The following is a 14,134-nucleotide window of genomic DNA, read 5'->3' on the forward strand; positions in this document are numbered from 1 at the left end:
CCCCCTAAAAAAAAAAAATCTCAAAATATTTATAATTTTAGTGTATTGGGGTCAAACTCATCTATTTGGCTTTGGCAAGCTCGTGAGAGGCTATGACCATTGGCTCACCAGTATTGAAGATTCCAATATCATGGTTTAGATCTTAGTCTGTACTCTGTAGGTTTGAACCGTTGAAGTGAAACAACTAAAATGATCAAAATACCCCTTTATATTGTCAAATGGACATCCCGAACCCAGATAAGGCGCCAGGTAAGCTGAGCTGCAGCCATAAGCCAACTCCCTATTCTTGAGAAACCCTAAACGGTCTACACTTCATTTGAATCCAAATTAGCCATTCTGATGAACCGTACACCAACTGAAATCTAAAATAGTCTGTTTTCTTCGGTGCAATCTCCATGAAAGTTCTTCTGATCGAGTTGTAGATAGATCCACTGACGGATTCAGATTAATTCAGATTCACTGATGCATTAAGCTCGCGAAATGGCATTGAAAATGGCTATTCTTACCAAAACCAGGGCCTTCTACAAAACCCAAAACCCTATTTTTTCCCGAACGATCTCCATTTTCCCGTATCTGTCTCAGGAGCCACTGCTTGATGAACCGTCAATCTCACCCTCGACTCCATTGCCTCCAAATCCATCATCTGGTAGCCCTCTTTACCAAGAAAATTGGAGAAATCCTATCCCTGATCCAGGCCTCGGTCAGTCTCTCGTTCCACTAGGATTCGCTCAGGCATCACCATCTTTTAGGATCCAATCTTTGTCTAATACGCTTGACGTTCCAAGCCTCATGAATGTATTCGCCGATTGGATGACTTCTCAGCGATGGGCAGATATGAAGCAATTGTTCGAGTTCTGGATTAGGTCTCTTGATCAGAACGGGAAGCCGAACAGGCCTGATGTGAACTTATACAATCACTACCTTAGGGCGAACTTAATGATTGGAGCTTCTGCTGCGGAGCTTCTCGATCTAGTGGCGCAGATGGAGGATTATGGGATTACGCCCAATACTGCTTCGTTTAATTTGGTATTGAAGGCTTTGTATCAGTCGCGGGAGACTGAGGCAGCAGGGAAATTGCTCGAACGGTATGCAATGGTTATTTCTACTTTTTATCACTTCGTTATTTGATTATTGTGGTATTCTTAGTGCTGCTGCTTGCTGCATTCTGCATTATTTAATGTTGCCATTTTGAAATGGGTATATTGCTTTGGGTCTTACTTGGCTTATTTTGAAACGGCGGTCTATAGCTCTAGTGTTCGTGAATCTTGCATGAAGATTGCCATTGGCTGTACGATTTCCTGTTTTAGGTGGTGTGATCCTTGTTGAACAGCATATAATTTGTGTGATCCTTGTAGAACAGTGTACAATTTGTAGGCACTCATTGCCACCGGATTTCCCCCCACCCCACCCCTCCTCACCCTTCTCCAACCACACGTTCATTGTGTTCCCAAAAAACGTTGCTTTTTACACTGTTAAAAATTAAAACTGATCGCTTCATTCATTTGTCATGACACACACTTCGGATCATACCTTTCTTGAAAATGGATGATGGTCCAGAGGATGATCCATGCTAACTTCATCATTTGTCATAACGCACACTTGCTTGCTGGAAACTATCCTACTTAGACTAAATGGGCAACCATTGGGACATTTCTAAGCTGTTGATGGCACCAAATATACCACTTCATTAGGGGCCTGGAACTTCCACACAACTTTTCTTGGAGATAATGATAATCAACGTTTTGATAGTGTGTGGTAAAATGATTCTTCTGCAAAATGGAGTTATATTGAAAAAACCTATTTTTCCTTTCCTTTTTCTCCCACACGTCACCACCCGTCCCCCCCCCCCCCCCCAAAAAAAAAAAAAGAAGCCTTGCTGTCCTCCCTATTTGGTTGCTTCAAAAAAGTATCTGCCCAATAACTTTGTAAGCCCAAATATTTCCCAATCATTAAGATTCTTCAGGAACTGAGTCTCCACTCTATTTGGATTATGCAAAATTTTCTTTCTGGTTGGCGAAAGTAGATCCGTATGGTCAACCCCATTTAATATAAGGCTGAGTTGAGTTGAGTAGTGTGCAACTTTATTAAATAGTTTTGATTTTATATTTTAAATTAGAGAAATATCTAACCCACTCTTTGGATTAGATTCCATAAACTTTATGTTCATTTAATGATAAAGATATACACTGAAGGGCTGAAATAGTTTTTCCTCTATAGTTTCAAGTAAATATATGAACACAATTAAAGATATGTATAATGGTGTGGTGATTAGTGTAAGAACTGTGGGAGGACAAGGTAGTGAATTTTCAATTGCAATTGGGTTTGCAACAAGGGATCAGCTTTAAGTGCTTGTATTTTTGCGCTTATCATAGGTGAATCAACCAGGGATACTCATGATCAGGTCCCTTGGTGCATGCTTTTTGCTGATGATATTGTTTTGGTGGATGGAACAAAAGTAGAGATTAACACCAAATTGCAATTATAGAGATCAACTTTGGAATCAAAAGGTTTTAAGATAAGTAGAACGAAAACTGAGTATATGACTCAAGATCAGGTCCCTTGGTGTATGCTTTTTGTTGATGATATTGTTTTGGTGGATGAAACAAAATCAAAGATTTAACACCAAATTGCAATTATGGAGATCAACCTTGGAATTAAAAGATTTTAAGATAAGTAGAATGAAAACTAAGGATGCGTTTGGTAGTCATTCAAAAAAACGTTTCTGGTGTTTTTTTTGTTTTACGGGAACAAGAAAATGGAATCTTCTGTTTGGTGTCCATGGTTCTTTTTTTTTTTGGAAACGAACTGGGTAAAAAAAGGGGAAATGTTGAAACATTTGAGAAATGTTCCATTTGGAAAAAAATTCATATCCCCAATAATTTCCCCAAGGCCAAAACCTTCTCTTTCTCCTTGAAACTCTGAAGAACTGGTGTAGTGAAGAATCCGTGAAGAAACTCTCGCTCGATCTCTGCTCTCTCTCAACAGTGCTGATCACTAGTCTCCCTCATCCCGGTCTCAATGAATTTCGGATTGAGAAACCCTTTTCGTGAAGAAAAAATCCCGTTTTTCCCTCTCTCTCCTTCATCTCTGTCTTGGTGAAACCGTTTCTGAAACAGGTTTACCAAACACCATTCTTTAGGCAAATATTTTTTTTTTTAACACAAAAATGGAAAATTCTATACAGCCTAACTATATGGTGTGTAACTTTAGTTACGATACGACGAATAATGAGGTGGTGAAAATTGATGCTAGGTGTTTGAGATTTTAAATGTAACCGCAAGCGTACGGATCAGTGTAGCTACGGGTTGAACACAGGGAGAGCAGCCACTTTATTTTTTTACTTCTTTTAATAATGCGAAAGTGAACTGATTAATGGTTGTGATCTAATTCTAATTACTGTCCTAAACATATGTATCTAAAATAACGTCCTAACCATTCGTCATCTAAGAATTTAAAGACGCAAGCCACGCAATTAAAATTAAATAAATAAATAACTGAAAATAAACAACCCACGCAATTAAAAAAAAAACGAAAAAATGCTAAAATAAAAATAAAGTAAAAGAAAGGGGAGAAAGCTAGAGAGAGACTCACAAGTAGGTTTCTCTACTTAGCCCGAGGGATGCATCATAATATGAGCTTCCCTACTTGACTAGAGAGTCATTCTTACAAGGGTTACTTTACTTGGCTTTAGGGAATTGGAGACAATTAAAATAAAAGCAATAAATTGATGGTTCTATGGCTAGGAGGGGCAAAGCCAACACATACACTAGCCATGAACCTTGGGGGAAAGGGATAGCAATATTGTAACGACTGAAATTAAAATCCTAAATTAAGAAAGAAAGGGTAGTCAGAAGAGGGAATGAGAGGGGGGAGAGAAGACTACTGAAGGAGTCTACTTACTTGAACTTCAACCCTTGAACTGAAAATTTGATCGATTTGAGATACTACCAGTACTAAAAACCAGATCTGGAATAAACCAAATCTGAAATTTCTAGTACTAGAGAAAAAAAATCTAAAGAAAAAATAAATTGAACTTGAAAGACATGCTTCATGGCTTGTTCTTGTCATCCAGAACTAAGCCTAGAACTAGAACTTGAAAATTACAACTTGAATTGCTTAAAAAATAAAAATAAAAGACTGAATAAAAAACAAAAGTGTTTGCATTAATTGAATAAAAAGAACTTACAAAAGTGTTTAAAGCATAAACCTAAAACTAAAGCTAGAGAAAGAGATAGAGCAACTAAAAAAAAAAACCTTAGAAGAAGAATGAATTGTCCCCCCTCCTCTTACATGAGTTGTATTTATAGGGAATGGGGAGGTAGGGTAACAAATTTCTCTTTCCTAAAAGGGAGAAACCCACAAATGGTAGTGAGATCTGTTGAGACCAAAAGTGCTAAGGTGGAGGAGAGAGAAGAGAAATAAATTTGGAGAAATTTCCTATAATTTTTTTTTTGCTTATTTTCTTTCCTTTTTTTTTTTTTGTTTAATTTATTTGTCTCTTCTTTTTCTCCCTCCAAGGGATGATTTTCCTTCTTGCTTTGTGTGATTTGGACAATCTTTTGGTGATGATGTGGAAGAGAGAGAAGATTTGGATAAGATTTATTTCTCCCCCCCTTTTTTTTTTCTCTTCTTGCGCAGGAACCCCTTCCCGATTTTCCTTGCTTCTAATTTGATGTGGAAATCCCCTCTATGCCCTTAGTGCTTTAAGTGAGTGAAAAGTAGGGAATCTTCAACAAAATTCTCCAAAAAAATACAACCATGAGATTCGAACTTGAGACCTCCTGGTGAGCTAGGGAATTTTACACACCATAGCTCACCAACTACACTAGGTAGTTGTTGTTGGAAAGATATGATGCCCGATAATGCTTAAAGTCTTTAAAATACAAAACCTGTAAAAAGAGAGTAAAACCCAAGGTAACTCCATTCTAAATATATAAAATGCATGTTTTATTACCCTAGATTTCACACATAAATGTGCTCATCACGAGAGATTCCGCAAAGTGATTATTTTAGGTATCTAGGCTCAATCATAAATAAAAAAGGAGAAATAGAGGATGATGTTTTTCCACTCTATTACAAATTTGCATCTTGAGTGTTGTGTGATCAACGTATTCTTTAAAACTTAAAGGAAAATTTATTAGGACAATCATACGATCGACTATAATGTATAGTGCAGAATGTTGGCAACTAAGCAACTTCATATAGATAAACTCAGTATAGTTGAGATGAGGATGTTAAAATGGATGTGTGGTAAACTCAGGAGGGATAAAATAAAGAAGGAACACATTAGGGCTGATTTGGGAGTAGCTTCGATACATGATTAGCTACGAGAAATTCGTTTGAGGTGGGTTGGCAATGTACAACGGAGGCCTTTAAAGGCTTCAGTATAGATAAGTGATTTGATTTAGAGTAAAGGAGCTAAGAGAGCATATATGTTTGGAGAATAATATAGATGCAGGTCTGTAATAGAGTGGAGAAATCGTTGTGACCCTTGCTATTAATACCTGTAATAGCAGCAAAGAGAGGGAAAATAGCATATCAGTTGGGAGAAGTAGATGGGTGTAATAGGGAGAAAGAAAAAAAGGCAAGAAGAAGAAATATGAGAGGGTGAGAGCATAGTTAGCAAAAACGGGAACGGGAAAAAAATTTGAAATGGACAGTACAGGTTTTAAACATTGAAAAATACCAAACGATACAGTAAAAAAAAAAAAAAAAAAAAAAAAAGGAAAAACGGATGGTACATGTTTAAACGTGTAGATTTAAGAAAAGGGGACCAAAACAACGGTTGTATAATCATATAAATTAAGGATTCATCACATGAATATCTGCATCTGATGTTCAAAACAACTATAACATCCAACATTAATGCATATATATCCCATGACTCATTATAACTTCTAAGACATATCATTGAATATTATCCAACACCAATTCTAAATACATTACACATGTCCAAAGTCTTATTGAGCAGTGTGGCTTGGCTATGATGTTGTTCATTGTTGTCAACATAGTCAAATAGTCAAACACTCCCAAAGTGATGCATGTTTAATTGGAGTTGGGAGTCATCCCTTTAGAAACTATTTTCAGCAGACGTATTAGTTTGTAGCTCAATTTTGGGGTCCGTGCATTGAATTTGAGTTGAAGGTGATATCATGAGAAATGTAGGCCATTGAGTTAGTTTCATGTTGGCAAAAGAATTATGTCGATAAGAATTTGGGAGAGAGAGATGGTCAGTTAAAATACATTATGTTCGACAAGTCTTAAAAAAAGGTAAAAAAATGGAAACGTGTTTAAAAGTCTGCATTTTTTTGTTTTAAACGCATTTTTGCTAACAGTGGGTGAGAGAGATATTGTAGGAGACAAGAAAGAGGGAGAAAACCAGAATAGTGGGGAGAGAAGGAGAAACAAAACAAATTTTTTTCTATTCCATTTGATTATTATTATTTTTTTTTTGGAGGGTGGGCATCTCTTTAAATAAAAAGGAAATAGACTTAATATGAGACAAAAAGACTTATAAAAATAATAAAAGACTTCTAAGCTTATCCTACGACTAGGATGGCCCCCACAAGACAGCTAGCTAATGTAAACAGAATAATTTCCTAACTAATAGCTAATCGGCCCCACTACTAATCTAAATTAAAAGATTAAATTCGTGTACCTCCCTTGGACCTAAAATTTTGACTTTATAATTTAGCCATTACGAATAAAAATATTTAAAACAAAAGGCCCCATAACCAAGTATTATCAAAACAGGCCCTAATATTGCACCATAACTGCATTAGATGATCCACAAGGGAGGATCTGAAAGCCAACCTACATCAGTAATTTTTAATGGCCTTTCTAATTTTTCTGAGCTTGAGACATTTTGCTAATGTGCTACTCGCTTATGTCTATGATGATATCCTTGCCCTCATGAATATAATATATGGACTTTCATTCTTGCTATAATTTCATACTTGTGAGCGGCATGATGTGAAATAATTAGGCATTAGCCTAATTGTTTGAAGGCACTTCAAAGTCCATCTCAGCCCAGCCGGGGGGCCTGTCTAGCTCTATTGCTTCTAATTGGTGGACCTGGCTGGCTCATCTAGGCAACCCTGTGACGTGGGCATATTGATGATCAAATTAGGATATAGTATTATAAGTTTGAATAGTTAACTTTTAAGTACTTTAATATGCAAATTGTCATAAACTAGTGAAAGAGATACATAAGCCATGTGTATTATTTAATTAAATAAGTAAAAACAGATGTAAAAAACAGAACCTATGCAATGCCTATGGACATATTAGTATTCTTTCTTGTAAACTGAGTGTTGTAGTACAAAACAATACATGGCTATTATGTTCCCTCCTCAGAAAAAGGAAGACCATAAAGACCATTGTCGTAGTACAAAAAAATACATGTTATTTCTGAATGCGAATCAAATGGAAAAAGACGATAAGTATATACTTTTTTTGAGAATTGAGCTTATGAGACAAGAAAGAGAACCCCATGTTAGAATGAGACAAGAAAGGAAACCCCATGTTAGAAGTGATTAGAAACCATCATGATGAAAGATGACTGCTTTTTTCTTTTTGGGTTGGGGGTGGGGTTGGGGGTTGGGGGTTGGGGGTTGGTGGTGGAGATAACGAAGTAATTCTTTTGATCAATTAACAAAATTTAACTCAAATAGAGCTTGAAATTTCATAAAGTTACAAGCACAACTTGATGTAGAGCTTCAACAGTACAGGCTACCAGCGAAGGAGGAAGAAAGTCTAGCCCAATCAGCCCCACTATATAGGCCCATTGGCTTAAGTTATAACCAGCCCACATTAGGCCATGATCGACTTAAGGTTTAGTCAGACCCATACTTGGGCCCATATTTTGGTTTTACTTAAGCCCATAACTAGGCCTTTGATCCATAATACTAAGGCCCATCTTTAAACCCATATTCTGGCCCATATGTAGCCAATGAGAAGCAGCTTTTGAGGAGTTATTTAGCAGATTCTGTGGGCCCATGTTGCTTCCATATGATGAAGGATATCTATACTGTTACTACTGTTATCATAGTTTCTATTTTTTTTTTTACTAGTTTTAGTTGCTAAGCCATTAGCAACATAGGATTTTTTATCTTGATGTTATTTCCTTTTCTTGTACCATAAGTTTTTACTTATATAAATACAAGAGTAGGGGAACCAACCCCATGATTTTGGCTAATGAATGTTCTTGTGTTCTCTTTGGATGCATGCTACAGTGGAAAACCAGCAGCAACCCTAGTTGGTGAATTCTAGGCTGGGTAGTGGTGAAACTCCCTAGGCTTTGGAGGTGAAGCCAAGTCATAACCCTCTTTCCTTCTTCTTCTTCTTCTTCTTCCTTTATTTTCCCTGCATATTCCTTCTTCTTGTGGAGTTATGTTAATGCTATTTTGACTGCTATCGGAAGATTAAAGTATTGGGTGACCAGCAACCCTATGTTGGAGCTACTGCCAGGTTTGTTTGATCCAAGTAGTTCTGCGGTCAACTCCTCCCTAATATTCCCGGTTCTGTTTGTTTCTTGCAGAATACTACAATCTGCGGCATCGTGTTTTCCCACCTATTTTTATAGCTGTTTTGATCCACTGTTCCAGCCAATCCTACCATTGGATTGGGCCCAATTTGTAGGAGATCATCTCTACCTTCTAGACTCATTTTGACCAGAATTGGAGGTCCATCTGACCTCTGGTCTGAGATTTATTACTGATCCAATTTAGTTTCTAAATTCTGTTCCTTAGTTTCTAAATTATAGCCTCAATCAGATGTGGGTGATCCATCCGTTGCATCAATTTTTATTTTTGGAGTATATATTTTGCAGGTTCCAAGTGCTGTTCTATCCAAGTGTTTGGTGTTAAGCCTTGATTCAAATCAATTCTGACGTGTCTGTATTTCATTATAAATCACTGTTATTCTGGCCTATGGCTATTATTGTTCTTTAAATCCTTTTTGGATTAGTAGAACTCATCGACCCTGCTAATTAGGGATCAAAATGCACATTAATCTAAAAAAGGCAAAAACTAATATATTTCACTTTTGTGGCTTTATTTTGTCCATGGTCTATATTATTGTCATGATTTGGTTATTATTGGTGAGACAACATTCTTATTTTGTGATGGATGGGTCTTATTGATGTCAGGATGCTGCAGACAGGAAAAGAATCTCTGCCTGATGATGAGTCATATGACTTAGTTATTGGCATGCTGTTTTTGATGAATGAAATTGATGCCGCCCTAAAGTATTTGGATTTAACTCTAAAATCTGGTTACATGGTATCGATGAAGGTGTTTTCAGAATGTGTAAAGAGCTGTGTTAATGCTGGGAGGCTGGATACCTTGGTTTCCATCATAGAGAGGTGCAAGGTACACAACAGATTTGATCAATCATCCTAATATTCACACAGTGCCTAGTATTTCATCCCCCTCCCCCCAAGGGGGGAAAAAGAAGAGAGACATTTTTTGGGGGGTTCATTTTCTTTGTTTTGTAATCTCTCTTGTGTGTGTTACCAGAAAATGGATCAAAACAAAGCTCTCTGTCCAGGCTGGTTCCTGTCTAATTACATTGCAGATGTAGCATTACATGAGGATAATAGCAAATTGGCCTTTCACGCTTTGGAATTTCTGGCCAAATGGATTGCTCGTGGTGAAGCGACAAGACCTGCCGTTCTTCTCTCTATGGATGAAGGACTGGTTGTGTCAGCACTGGGAACTGCTGCTAGGACTCATGATGCTGCACTGGTGGATGCATCATGGGCCATCCTCCGTCGCTCTTTGCGCCAAAAGAGGGCCCCCAACTCAGAATCTTTTCTTGGGAAGATATATGCCTATTCATCTCTGGGAAATTTACAGAGGGCTTTTAGTACTCTGCATGAATTTGAATCTGCTTATGGGAATTCTAGTGAAGCAGAGGATCTGTTTTCTCCTTTCACCTCTTTGTATCCGTTGGTTATGGCCTGCTGCAAGAATGGTTTTGAGACTCTGGACACGGTATGGCCTTTTCGTGACAAATGCTCCCCTCTTTCTGCTTCAACTTTTCCTTAAAAGACATCATAAGAACGATATGTTCATAAGATTTGTAATGACTGATAATACATATCCTCCAAGGGTTCCATATGACCTATCAGAAGATAACTGACTGATGACGTGCAGTATCTTCTTCAATTTTAACTGTAGAGGATCACTTTTATGAACCTGAAATCTGCAAACTCTAAATGACAAACTAAGGTGTAGTTGAGTCAGATATAGCAGGGGGGCTGGAAACCAGAACTAGACCCTTAATGGGGTCTCTAAAAGCTTGACTAACCCCTGCATCATCTGGACCACCCAAAGAACTCATATTGAAGTTCAGCTTTAGATGGTTGAGATGGTTTATTTCTGTTTTTCTTTTCTTTCTTTCTTTTTTTTTTTGGGGGGGTGGTGGGGTGATGCTCATCAAGCCAATTATGAGAGAACACTTCCTCTATGTCTATCCTTAATCAAATTTATATACCTTGCAGCCGCTGCTGTGGTGCTTGTATGTTGTGTGGCCGTTTAGTGATGTCTTTTATTCTCCTCTCTCTCTCTTTCTCTCTCTCTCTCTCTCGCACACACACACACACACGCACACATGAGTTACCTCGTGTCTGACTCATTTTTAGCTCTTTTGTTAAAATTTGTCAGGTCTATTTTCAATTGGAGAATTTGAGTCGTGCAGATCGTCCTTACAAGTCTGTTGCTGCTCTTAACTGTGTAATATTAGGATGTACAAATATATGGGACCTTGACCGGGCCTACCAGACTTTTGAGGCCATTGGCAATGCTTTTGGTTTGACTCCCAATATCCATTCATACAATGCATTGATGTGTGCATTTGGGAAGCTGAAGAAGGTGACAGCTTTTGTGCGATACATTTTTTTAACCTCCCATATGGGGACCCCACCCACGTGCATAGACATGGTCTGATATTTTTATTCTGGCACTAATTTTATCTGAAAAGTGTATGGCAGACGTTTGAAGCTTTGAGGGTGTTTGAGCACTTAACAAGCTTGGGTCTGAAACCAAATGCGATGTCGTACAGCTTGCTGGTTGATGCTCATCTCATTAACCGTGATCAAAAGGCTGCGATTGCAGTAATTGATGAGATGGTCTGAATCTCTGTTTCTCTGTAATATAAAACATGGCCTATGCATATCTCATGAATGCTAGCTGGCTAATGCATAGAATGAAAACTCATTGGGCAGGTGGAGGCAGGATTTGTACCATCCAAGGAGGTACTGAAAAAGGTCAGGCGGCGATGCGTCCGGGAGTCTGATTTTGATACTAATGGTCTGGTGGACTCCCTAGCGAAAAAGTTTACAATTCGTTTGGGTATGGAGAACCGGAGGAACATGCTGTTTAATATTGAGTACAGCGCTGGCTACCCCTAGGAGGTAATTCTTGAATCATGAAGGACCATTTGGATCAGATAGAGCCATGGAAGCATGATGAAACTCATCCTCAGTGCCCAGGCCGCATGCATGACACAAGTGAGGTTTTTGAGACGGCGTGTAACAGGTCCCACCTAGGCCTTCTGGTTAGGTTGTGCTATATAGAAGTATCTTGATTAATTATAGAGTTATGGTGATGGGAATTATCCATCCCAATTCTGCTCAGAATGCATAATCCCTCCTGCTTTGGTTGGTTGTGGTTTGTATGATAAATTTCTGCCTTTGGCTTTGGAGGACTTGACAAGGCCTTCAATGGTGGTTCTTAGCCCTTCATTTGTTACATATTTGTGGCACTAGCTGATGTTGCTTACTTTTTTTTTTTTTACCGGTCACTTGGTGTTGTCTGAGGGAAGGATTGTTCCTTACCCTTGATATAACATGTATTCTATAACTGCAGGGTAGTTGATTGGACTACTCCAGCACATGAGATTTTCACACATTTGTACTGGGACCTCTCAATGCTAACAGTTTGGTTCACCAAGTGAGTTTCTCACCTTCCAAACCTTTCTACAGTGAGCCATGGTCCCGTTTGTGTGTGTGAAATGACATAGTTGTTCCAAGTTTGGACGATTCAACGGCGGAAGTCCGGGATTGTAACCTTCTATGGTCTTATTTTCTCTCGTCTTTTTTTTTTTATATTTTCGTTCTTAGCTTTCATGGGAAAAACTAACGTTATGGTGGAATATTAATTCCTCTTTGCCAGCGTTCTTGTGTCTTACCTATCCAAATGGGTTTTTCGGATATTTATGAAAAATGTAACTGCAACAAAAAATAAACAGAATTTCCAGTAATTAGGCCGGAAACATGATTGGAGCTACAGAATATTATTATATATTTGTTGGGTGATGGAACTTTGCCCGTGCTTGTGGCTCCTACTCGGGGCATTCGAGCATCAGCCCCACAAAATACCAGCCTACCCCTTTGTGGTCAATCTCCCACGTATCCTCCTATTGGTCCTATGGTGCATGAGCCACCGGGACGGGCAAAGTTCTTTTACCCATTTTTGTTCAAGGGAAAATGTTTTCTGAGCTATTGGGGCAGGGAACATTTGACACCTTTTTGTCTTTCTTTTTCACATGAAATGACCTAACTTGTCATTTTATATATGATATTACTTTGTCACACTTCACTGGTATGCTTCGGGAAAAAAAAAAATGATTTGAATATGGAGAGCCAAGGTAGCCCACTTCAAATGTTTTTTTTTTAACCCTCAAATTACTTGTGGGGGCCTCAAATATTTCCATGCATTTAGGTTTTCTATTACGTGGGACATTTCACATTTTTGTGTGGACTCTAAACCACAGTACAATAATACCAAACCTCACTTTACATCATCATCCTTTGTTATTAACTATCAATGTTATCTTTCTTTGTATCATTATTATAATTATTGCTCCTGTCGGAATCATGAAGTGAACGAATCCCCCCCTTTGTTGTAGTTTTCCCAAAACGTAGTGAGGAGTATCTATTCTTTTTGTTTTGTAGAATTGAAACATTTATCATGTCAACCCTCAATGATAGGAAAGGAGATCTTCTGACCCCATAAAACCTGACGTAGATAGAATGACACTGGTGGTAATCTGATGAGTGATGATGACTTGACTACTTCCAACTTCCAAGTTGACATTTACACTAAATTACATTACAAAGTGGAAAGTGCATTTGTTCCTACTTCTGTGGAGTGTGGTAGGCCCTCCCCGGTCCCCAGTTTCCACATACAGAGCTTGAATAGTCTCAGTAACTGATGATTGCGGATATATATGCTGCCAGCGTATAATGGGATCTACATGACCAGCCAATGAGGGAGTATGAAAGAGGTGTCACATGTTAGGGAGGAGAGAGAATGTCCAAAATGGGTTTTTTCGGATGAATGCCTCGGAACCAAATCCTGCTAATGCCAGATTCCGGTGAAAGGGAATTGAAACCATGAAACAATGACGGTGAAGGGGGTGCTACAGATCATTGTGTGGCGGTAGGGTTCAGGAAAGGGAGAGACTGGATGAAGAAAAAGAAATAATTAGGCAGGATTCTTTGGGTTCCAGTGAGGAAGAAGAGGAGGAAGGTCACAGCTGGGCAGCGGATCAACTGTCAAAGAACAAACAAAGAAGAATTTTTACAGAGATGAGTACAATCAAGTCGAACATGAAATTTTACAGGTAAAAGTAAACAAGTTGAGGTTTACCACCTGAAAGAAAGCAAGATACATTTAGATCCTCTCCAGAAGGGGGTGGCTGGGGAAGGAGTGAGGGACCAACAAGACACAAAACAGGAGTCTCTCTTATTATATGACTTGCTGGTCCCTCTCCAGGCATCTGTCCTCTAAAACTAAAAGCATACAACACGGACACCTGAAATTCATACCTGATCAACGACTTGAAGCACCTAAACACACCCTAAACACATGGGATACACATCTCAAAGGACTCCTAGCCATCAAATGTGCATTGGGTGCCCAGATGTGTTGGAGAGGATCTGGTCCCTGAAATTCTAAATTAATGTGTTTTTTCTGGGCACATTATATTAAAACAGCTGCTGTGGTCCTGACCATATTACCTCTCTCTCTCCCTCGTCTCTTACGAGGGCTTAGGCCAACGATGTTGGGTTGCCGAGTGAGCCAGACAGAAGACTAGAATCTTAACCAGCAAAGTAAGACATGTACCA

At 38.6% G+C, this 14,134-nt stretch overlaps 1 protein-coding gene across 1 annotated transcript; it reads left to right on the plus strand.

The window, feature by feature from the left end:
• Positions 1-234: 234 nt before the first annotated feature.
• On the plus strand, positions 235-12,075 carry LOC122076949 (pentatricopeptide repeat-containing protein At1g26460, mitochondrial-like). The gene is made up of 6 exons (XM_042642621.1): positions 235-1,085; positions 9,149-9,371; positions 9,519-9,995; positions 10,668-10,874; positions 10,994-11,131; positions 11,228-12,075. Exons 1-6 carry the CDS (start codon positions 481-483, stop codon positions 11,411-11,413), a joined length of 1,836 nt encoding a protein of 611 aa, XP_042498555.1. The 5' UTR covers positions 235-480; the 3' UTR covers positions 11,414-12,075.
• Positions 12,076-14,134: the final 2,059 nt, after the last annotated feature.

The sequence above is a fragment of the Macadamia integrifolia genome, chromosome 4 (assembly GCF_013358625.1).
Source record: "Macadamia integrifolia cultivar HAES 741 chromosome 4, SCU_Mint_v3, whole genome shotgun sequence".
NCBI lineage: Eukaryota > Viridiplantae > Streptophyta > Magnoliopsida > Proteales > Proteaceae > Macadamia > Macadamia integrifolia.

Coding starts and splice junctions, on each gene's coding strand:
- LOC122076949 (XM_042642621.1), top strand. CDS start 481: ATGGCATTGAAAATGGCTATTCTTACCAAAACCAGGGCCTTCTACAAA. Junction 9,996..10,667: donor GTTTTGAGACTCTGGACACG/GTATGGCCTTTT, acceptor AAAATTTGTCAG/GTCTATTTTCAATTGGAGAA. Junction 10,875..10,993: donor CATTTGGGAAGCTGAAGAAG/GTGACAGCTTTT, acceptor AGTGTATGGCAG/ACGTTTGAAGCTTTGAGGGT.